At 32.6% G+C, this 9,943-nt stretch overlaps 1 protein-coding gene across 2 annotated transcripts; it reads right to left on the reverse strand.

The window, feature by feature from the left end:
• Positions 1–967: 967 nt before the first annotated feature.
• Positions 968–6,104, reverse strand: LOC112796493 (allantoate deiminase 2). 2 transcript variants are annotated; one of them, XM_025838961.3, is made up of 12 exons: positions 5,379–6,104; positions 4,377–4,468; positions 3,749–3,852; positions 3,592–3,676; positions 3,380–3,496; positions 2,981–3,090; positions 2,788–2,893; positions 2,604–2,690; positions 2,113–2,355; positions 1,899–2,024; positions 1,437–1,598; positions 968–1,313 (listed from the first exon to the last, which is right to left on the reverse strand). In XM_025838961.3, exons 1-12 carry the CDS (start codon positions 5,548–5,550, stop codon positions 1,194–1,196), a joined length of 1,524 nt encoding a protein of 507 aa, XP_025694746.1. In that variant the 5' UTR covers positions 5,551–6,104; the 3' UTR covers positions 968–1,193. The 2 variants fall into 2 exon arrangements, with proteins under 2 accessions (XP_025694746.1, XP_025694747.1); XM_025838962.2 differs by having other exon boundaries at positions 4,377–4,421; positions 5,379–6,057.
• Between the last annotated feature and the right edge of the window lie 3,839 nt (positions 6,105–9,943).

Raw genomic sequence — 9,943 nt, forward strand, 5'->3', positions numbered from 1 at the left:
AAAATTAAATAATAAGATTTGTAGTTATTATTTTTATATAAAAAGGTCTTATTTTTTTGTTAATAATTAATTTTAACATTCGTTATCTAAAATTTAAAATAATTTAACATGTATACTTTTACATTTAAAATATTTTAATTGTAAAAAAATATCGGATGTCATATTTTGATTTGTCAAATTACTAATATAAAATATAAATTATATATAGAGTAAAAATAGTAGAGAGAAAGAGAAAAATTGAGAGAGGTAGATGAGAGAATTTAAGAAGAGAGTTTATTAATTTTGAAAAGAAAATATTTTCTCTCAATTTTAATAAGAGTGTCATGTGACACATTTGATTATTAAATTAGATAGTAATATATAATACATAATATAGGTATATTTTAATTAGATAGAAATATATGATACATATAGAAGCATAATGAACTATAAATTTTCAAGGACCTATTTGTCCTTCGAACTTTATTTGCAAAATGACGTCAATGACTTATTTGTCCTTCAAACTTTATTCCCCTTTCAGCGTGACACCGCAACAGACATCTAAATACCGTTTCATCCACATCAGCCAATTCTGTTTGGTGTATGAGAGACAAATAGACAGAATGATTAAATTGTCCTCCATTTATTAAAGTCAAGAACTTTTTTATATTTAAATTTTATCAGAAATATATCTGTTAAAAATTTAAAAAATTAAAGAACTATCTGTCTTTTTTCTTATTTGTTATAAAATATTATGCTATACCCTTATACATTGTTTCATTATTTCATTCTGAATATTCTAATAAATGTTAATTGATCCTAATATATTCTAACGCTAATAATTCATGCCATTCATTTTTGTAAGCATATCCTTAGAGCTAGCCACAAATTACATAAACACCATAGTTAATTAGCCACCAGCAAATTCTTTCAATGATACAAAGAAGGTTAAGATCAATCATAGACTCTCAATCGTACTAAAAGAAAATTCAGAAGAATGTACAGGCCCTCCAATTATATGGCAAGATAACCAAAAAATAAAAATTCAAGTACACTAATATAAATATCTAAAAGGAGACTCAAGTTATCTAAAGAAGGAGGCTGGATTATGATGAATTAACTCAAAAAATTAAGGGATAATTACATGTTATGATTTCTTTTTTTTTTTTTCTATATATATTACTACAAAGTGTTGCACAAGTTATTATTTAGTTTCATAGATTCTCCAGAAATGAGAGGGTTGCCAAACCAGCAGCCCAAACATCATTATCTAGAACATGCTCTTGAGGAGAGTGACTTATTCCTCCGCGACACCGCACAAACAGCATCCCAACCTGTTCATAACAATTCTCAGAATGAAGGGTTTATCTGAAAGCAACGGTTAAACAGATAGACAACGAAAATTTGAATCGAAAATGTAAGATACTTCAATATTTTAGTGAGAAAGAAATAGTAACCTTTGTTAAATGAGACATAGCCATTGCATCATGGCCTGCTCCACTCATCAATGTTGGAACTTCATCCTGAATGTCACCCTCCATCCTCTTTAGTGCAGAATATGCTGCGGATTTGAGCTGCGAACTTAGCTCAGAATCACAAATCACAGCACCTGCATCATGCTGCAATGAAAATAGCAAGCAAAGTCATTGATTATAAGAATATGCTTTGATAAGGCATGTTCAATTTCTTGCTTTTATTTTCGCCTTTTTACTTCGGAAAATCTTGAACATACATAACACTACCAAAAGGGACTGTAAGTTATTGATTACAAACTATTTTGAAGCTACAATAAGTTACTCAAAACATGTTCTATTCAATAAAAGACATGTTCTATTCAATAAAAGAAGAGGGAGCCCCCCCCCGCGGGGGGGGGGGGGGGGGGGGGGGGGGGAGGAGGATCAAAACTAAAAGAACTGTACCTTATGTTCAATATTGCAGGAAACGGAGCGCTTATCGCATATTTGATACATTCTTTTTGATAAATCATAGATAACAGCCTCGCGTCCAAGGTCATCAATTGCTCGAATGTCCACAGTATATGTAACCTGCAAGAAATCAGTATAGTAATCATGAGTATTGAATCTGAAAAACAAGCAGAGAAGGAAGAATAACTGAGATATTCAAGTCTCTTACCTGGCCTGGAATGACATTACTAGCACTCGGCCATGTTGATATCTCTCCAACTGTACAAACAAGTGAACTCGAAAGTGATTTCACCGTAGAATCACTGCAATGATCATCATAAGAAAGGAATTCTTCTGGGTTCTTGCAGAGGTTTTCCATAACTACTATTAATTCAGCAGCAGCAGCCATAGGATCTTGGCGCATGGACATCGGTACAGTCCCGGCATGACCCTGTGATCCTCTAACAGTAACCTGCAAAGTTTGTTATTTCTTACATCAACATATATGTAGTGATATACAGCAACTACAAGTAAAACTGACCAACATTAATCTTGTATTACACTCCCTTCGTTCCCTTTTAACTGTCACTAAAAATTTGATCCACTGATCCGAGAACTTACCAAATTTTCACAGATACCAGATAAAAGGTACAGAGAGAGTAATACTCTTCTAGTGAACAGATTTGAGACAAAAATCCAGGCGGAATTCCTATTGGTTACCTTCAATCTGGTCTGGCCAGCTATGCCTTTAACCACACCAAGTGGAAAACCCTTCTGTTCTAGCACAGGCCCCTGTTCAATGTGAATCTGCAGCATTTAAAAACCAATAAAATTGTCAATTTTCCAGTAGCCATATCTCTGAAACGTTCTACATAGCTGAAGAGTGCAAATGTTTGTTATATACCTCAACATAGCCCCAAACAGATTTTGGATCATACTTGAGCTGTAACAAACTTTCCTCTGTAATTTCTATAGAATTCTCCTTGAGAACATCTTTTATCATTGCATCCCTGGAAAAGTTTCCACTAGTAAATGAAATGGTACTGATTATAAGGAAATTTTAGTATAGCTATAGTCAGAAGTTTCCGAAATGATACCTCTTATCAGATATCTCCAATGTTGTAGCAGGTAAAATGCCGGCTATAGCGCCACTACCCAAGAAAGTAGTTTGAAACCTCACTCCTTCTTCATCACAAAATGCAATCACCTGTTAGGACAGGAATAACAGATCATCAAAAAAATAGTCCCATAGCACAGAAATTTATATGTACATTTATTTCACAATCTCTTTTTTCCAATGCTCATCATTATTATCAAGAAAATAAACCAATGAGAAGAACACAAACTAGCACTATTGTGTTGTACTTAATGTAGTAAACAAATTACGGTTAGTGGAACTACCAAACATAAATCACTTTTACTTTAAAAATCAATTCTATGTTGATAACATAATTTAATCAATCAAAGTCTTATATGATATCAGTAACTTATCTGACCTCAACAGGGCGCTTTAGCTTTTCCAGCTTTCCATTGACTTTCAAAGCCTTTAGTGCAGATATTGCTGATACTATTCCTAGTGATCCATCAAACATGCCAGCATCCACAACAGTATCCTACACAAAATAAGCATCAACAACATTATACATCAGCTTTCAAAGGAAGAGTTCAACTTAATTTGAAATTATTTTTGTGGATATAGATTCCTCACCATGTGAGATCCAATCAATAAGGCCTCGGCATTTGGATTCGCACCTTCAACTCGGCCGTGTACGTTTCCCATTTGGTCCACCCAACTGGAATAAAGCATAAGCATCAGTGAAGCTCTCAGAAAAGCTATTCAGATTTGAGGAAGTTAGAATGCTAACGTTCTCAAACCAGCGTCCTCCATCCACTCGCGGATAGCGTTGATTGCTCTCATAGATGCAGGACTCAAGAATGTTCTCTCCAGATAGCCATTACCATCACTCACCTGTTCATCCAACAATAACATTAGATATTCAAGAATAAGCCATTTCACAGTATCCCTTTTATCTGTCAAGTCACCATCACTGTTTAGTACATTGTTAGATAAATCATAAATATATCTTGTGGCAATAACAGATAAAAGAGAACAGAAAAAAGTAATTAATTTTGCAGGTCAAGATAGATCTCAAATTCATTGAAGTGCATGACAAAACAAAACCCCTTTTATTTAGATTGTGGAACGCGGCAGGTTTATGACAATGTTATGCTTTGATACAGATAGAAATTGAAGTTAGCATGGTTAGCCTCTTGCTGAAACCATGGTTTTGGAGTTCCAAACAGACATCCAAACATGTTTATTAGTCCAAAAAGATATATGCAGACTCCAGTGATTGTAAGTAGTTATCCAATGATGCATTTTATTGCATGGCTTTTGGACTGAAGCATTGCAGTGAAGAACAGATACTCACCTCTTGCATTATAAGTTGAGTAGAAAATTTTCTTGGAAAATTATGAGAGAGAATTATGTACCTTTCCAAGCTGATAGAGTCTCCCCACTGCCTCATCTCGTAGAATCTGTGGAAACAAATCACCTTGTTTTTCTAAATCTCCAGTTTCATTACCTAATAATCATTTCAAGTAAAAGTATACTTAGCATGTCCAAGCAGTTCACAGCCATAACGGGGAGAAAAAAGAACAAAGAAACACAATTTTGTGCTTCCTGTTTAATTTTCTCCTCTTTTGAATAAAAAATAAAAGATGTTCTGAACAAGAAATATCCAGAATCTTCTAGAACTAGCTTTTGTCTTTTTGGTTTCTCATTACATCTCTCAGCCTAACAGGTCAAAGACTAATTCACCGCAAATCTAAACTCCACTTAAGGGTTGCCAATGGATTACTCCATACACAAGGTGGATTCGAACACCCGGCCCTTACTTAATTCGATGAGTGACCGCTCGAACAGCCCAAGTCGGTACTGTGGTTAAAACTCTTAACATTACCAACACTGGTTGTGATAATATTTTAGTTGGATTGCTGATTACTCATATAGAGACTAGAGTGACTCATGTTCTTCAATTTCTTTGATCTTCCCCTCCTCTCTTCACATAATAATAATAATAATAATAATAATATTATTATTATTATTATAAAAGAAGACCCTTTCTTTCTTTCTTGTTTGTGTTTGCTAGCTCAGATTTAATTAAACGTGACGCCACCAGAAAAGAAAAGTGACAAACTCAACCGTGAAACAACGCTGAGGTGGCGTTTATTCCGGTTTATGCTTTATGCTTTGCTCTCATACTCTCACGTTAATTACATCGGAATCTGAGACCGAAAAAAGAGATCTTGTTCTACCTTCTAACTTGTAACACTTTGGCGAAAAGAAGAAAAAAATTACTTGGATCTTAAAAAGGTGTCTTTTCATCCAAGAACCAAAACTTCACCATCTCTTTATGTTTTCATTTATTCATTCGTGTTAATGAATTATAGAAAAATGAAAAAATAAACAAGAGAAGGAATAATAATATTTACCAGAAAACGTTGAAGCGCATGCAGGAGGAGGAGCTGACAAGAGAAAGAAGAAGAAGAAACAAGAGTGAAGAAAAGTGAACGTGAACGCGTGATGTTGATGGTGGTGGTGGTGGTGGTGGTGGTGGTTAGGCTTGAAACATTTATGAAAGGAAGCAGCGGTGGAAGAACTCATAGTGATAAGTATATGGTAGTGGTGGCTTTTGGCTTCTGGAGAGGATTATCGTCCCTTTGAGTTTTTGTTTCTTGGGTGGACCAAATAAAAGAAAAGAAGATGCAAAAGCAAAGCTTGATTGAGAGAAAGAGGAACTTGTGAATCTGAATAAACAAAGGGAATAATAATGGATCCGGAATCTTGTGGTGATTACTGATTAATTGGTGGCGGCTATAAAAACAGAAACCCGTGACATGCACGAGCGGGATGAGTGCCCTCTCTTTTCACTGCGTCTGTGGACCCTACACAAGTGGCGCTGCTGCATTTTCCCTCATGTTTCTTTCTTTCTTTTCTTTCTTTCTACCCCCAACTCTACTACATATAACTACTTGCAATCTTGCACCCAGTTTTAGTTGAGCCTGTGTGTGTGTGGTGGTAAAAAAGAGAAGAAAACCCTACATTCTATGTATCGAAATTATTTTGCATTATTATCATTGCAAGGCAAATCAAGGAGTAGCGAACAGTGATACATAGTTAGTTCGCTGTGTTTCTATCATATAAGTGTTGCTTAAGTTACGTGCGCTATCCTTCTCCTCATTTCTTTATATCTATCCCAAACTCTTTTTGATTGGTCTAATTTCAATAATGTTAACGAAAAATTATATCTCTAATTAAAAAATAAATATTATTACTCCCACGACACATACTATTTTAGTTAAACTATTTTGTCTTACACGTCTATTTTTTCTTTCTTAATTTTTTTTTTGTTTTATTATCTTACATTATTTATTAGTAAATTACTATTCTTTTGTTCTAAAAATATTCCACAATTTCAAAATAATTGTCAATTTAAAATACATCAGTTTGTCCAATTTTTTTCCCACATCATAGGATTGAATTTCATTGCTTCAGTCTTTTAAAAAGAATCATCGTCAATTAATCTTTATACTACTTATACAAATATAAATTAATTCTGTGTTACTATATAATACATATATACAAACAAAAAAGAAGATCCACGAATATAACTTCAATTATAAGCTAATCACTATTATAAGCTAATTTCATGAAAATATTTGGGGGAGGGGAAAATAAATAAATATTAACCTTTTATTATTTTCCCCTTACATAAAAAACTGTAATTTTCTATTAAATTACTATTTTCATATAGTATACAATATACATACATGTTTTGGTTAAGACAAATAGTTAACTAAAATATTATTATGCTCTCCCTGTATATAAATCGTTGGTATATTGTTGGTTTCATATTTCAATGGTCATTATGCCGTAAATAATCATGGTGAATGAAATAGTTTTTAATTTCTTTACTAATTAAAAAGCATGAAACAAAAAGATTTAATTTTCAACGATTTATTCTTATTGTTTCCTCATAAATTGTGGTACTAGCATATACAGGTTTTATATTTTTCTGTAAAACTTATAGATATAATATTTATCATGTAATAAATTAGTTAGTTTAGTTCCAATTTCTTTAAAGTAGTTGAAAGTTAATTAATTTTGTTAGAGTGCTACTAACAAATTCTCCTCCAAAATGCTCACTCTAACCTTTTATATATATATATATATATATATATATATATATATATATATATATATATATATATATATATATATATATATATATATATATATATATATAAGATAACAAAATCTCTAATACTAGTTACTTTGTTCTCATTTTTCATGAATTTATCTCTTTTATATAATTCTCTCTTATAATATAATATCAGAAGATATAATATTTATGTTTTCGTAATCTCCGTTTTTTTCTAGCACAATTTTCTCATCTTCCATTTTTTCCTCTTCTCATGAGCTCAAACAAAGAGTTTAATGAGAACTTGCTTCACATTGTTGCTTTACTTTTTTCTATTAATAGAAAGAAGTTTCGATTAGTGAAATCTAAAAAAAAAAATTTGAATCTTCTTCAATCTTTTCAAGATTCATCGATCCTCATCAATGGTTGATCCGTTTGCACTTTTAACAACAGATCAACCTAGCTTGATCTTGATAACTTAGCAGCTCACTAAAAAAAATTACCATCCATGGAGTCGAGCCATAAAAAAGGCACTCAATGCAAAGAAAAAGTTAGGAGTCATCAATGGTACAATTCCACAACTTGACCAGTAGTAGATATCGAACAATTCAAAAATTGACAGTATATAAATGACATTATAAGTACTTGAATCCTCAATTCAGATTCCAAAAAAAATTACAACTTCACTTGTATATGCCGATTCCGTAGAAAAATTGTGGAACGATATTAAAGATATAGATTTGAGCATGGCAATGGACCTCGAATATTTGAACTCGAGAGAATTTATGAATCTGAACTAAGGTGCCATGATTGATTCCCAATACTTTACAAGAATCAAAGTGTTATGGAAAGAACTTGGTTCATATTATCCAGTGTAGTGCAATTATGGCGATGCACGCCTAATGCAAGATTTTTTTTTATCAGAATATGTACACTGTTTTATCATGGGATTTGATGAATTTTTTTTCCAAATCTTTCTTATGGAACCCCTATCAGTTGTAAGACTCCGGATTCTGAAAAGTTATTGATAAATTATTTATAATCTATTACATTTAATTACGATTATAATTTTTAGAGATTTTCGTATGCAAGAAGAGTAATTCTCATTTATAATTTAGAGTTTTTGTAATTGAAAAATAATAAATATTTTTATATGTCTTAATTTTTAATATCTGGATTTTTAATCTTATTTTATAAATAAAAGAGAATTAATTTACTTATCTCTAATTTCTATTAAATTAGCATTTGAATGAAAATAATTTACAAATTGAAATCGAAAGGTATTTTAAAGATAAAAATCTTATATATTCCTCTTCTGTTTAAAAGATGTTTTGTGTGGTATTAGTTATTTTTTTCCTCACCTTCATCCTTACAAGTTTTTATAAGAGGAATAGAAATTTGGTTATGTAATGCTTGTAAAATCAACAATGTGCGTACGTGCGTGCGTGCGTGTGTTGTAATCTGTATTGAAAGTATGGATGCATGTTTTGAAAAATACGTGTTAAGTTTAAACAGACTCATATTTTAGTATTAAATATTTTAAGAGTCGTCGTAATATCCGACCTATCAGAGTGACGCAGCCGGAAGCGTGACATTTTAATAGTTAGGGTGTTACACCAATCATAAACAAGGTCTTCTCCCTTGTGTGGTACAAGAGGAGAAGCCTTGATCCATTGGTATTAACACGCTCCTAAATCAGATTACTGTTTTGACCAAGAGTCAACCTCAACAACAACAATTCCATGACAAAGGTAGAGGACGACAGAGAAGAGACAAGCAAATGTATTCTCATTGTGGTCTTTTTGGTCACGCAATAAAAAAATATTATAAAATTCATGGGTTTCCTCCCACATATGGAAGAGGTCGCGGCACAAAAGCTTCAATTCACCATGTAGCATCGATCTTAGAAGCAAGTTCCTCATTGAATCTGGATCAAAATAAGATACAACAGCTCATTGCTATACTTAGCAGCCACAAAATTCAAGATTCACCTTTAATGAAGTTTACTTAAGTAACCACACCTGCAGGTATAATCCTCAACTCATCACTATCAAGAACTTCAATGCCTAAAAATTGTTGGATACTGAATAATGAAGCAATGATCCACATTGCTTGTGATATCAATCTGTTTTCAAACATTCATACCTCCAACCAATATTCAGTAATACTCCCAAATGGTCTAGAGTTCAAAGCCAAATTTAATACATAGGTTCAGTCATCATTAGTCTTGAAATCACACTACAAAATATATTCTTTATGTCCAAAAATTTCATATCAATTTGCTGTCAGTTTCTTCTTTTTTATGCAACACACCAATTACAATCATAATTAGGCACAAATTTTTTCATATTCAGGATCCCAGGTCATCGAAGAAGATTGGGAATGGTAAGTTAAGCAATGGACTCTACATGTACTTTTTTATCTTTGGCACTTTCGCTTTGATTATGCATCTAATAAAATTTTAAAAATTTTGTCTTTACCAAATAAATCATCTTTTAATTCTGATTCTAATTGTTCAATTTGCCTCTTATGAGAGACCAGCTTATGAGAGGCTCAAAGTCTTTAGTTGTCTTGTCTATGCAGCCACAAACTCTGGTGGAAGACCAAAATTTGATGCAAGAGTTGATCCTTGTGTCCTCATTGATTATCCGCTCGGGTACAAAGGATATAGATTGTACAACTTGAAATTAAAGCATCTAATCATTTCAAGAGATGTGACATTTCATGAGTCCATCTTTTTCTTCACCAACTCAATAAACCCACGATTACATCTTGACCTGTTCAATAACACTGTCCTTCCAAGAGCCACAGAAGACTACTATCCCAACACTCTACAACCTCTAACAACACCCACAC

The sequence above is a fragment of the Arachis hypogaea genome, chromosome 4 (genome assembly GCF_003086295.3).
Source record: "Arachis hypogaea cultivar Tifrunner chromosome 4, arahy.Tifrunner.gnm2.J5K5, whole genome shotgun sequence".
Lineage (NCBI taxonomy): Eukaryota > Viridiplantae > Streptophyta > Magnoliopsida > Fabales > Fabaceae > Arachis > Arachis hypogaea.

Bases quoted from the DNA above. Each gene is read 5' to 3' on its own strand.
- LOC112796493 (XM_025838961.3), bottom strand. From the start codon at position 5,550: ATGAGTTCTTCCACCGCTGCTTCCTTTCATAAATGTTTCAAGCCTAAC. The intron at 4,469-5,378 runs GTAAATATTATT...AATGATTATTAG, and splicing joins ATGCGCTTCAACGTTTTCTG to GTAATGAAACTGGAGATTTA. The intron at 3,091-3,379 runs GTCAGATAAGTT...CTGTCCTAACAG, and splicing joins AGCTAAAGCGCCCTGTTGAG to GTGATTGCATTTTGTGATGA.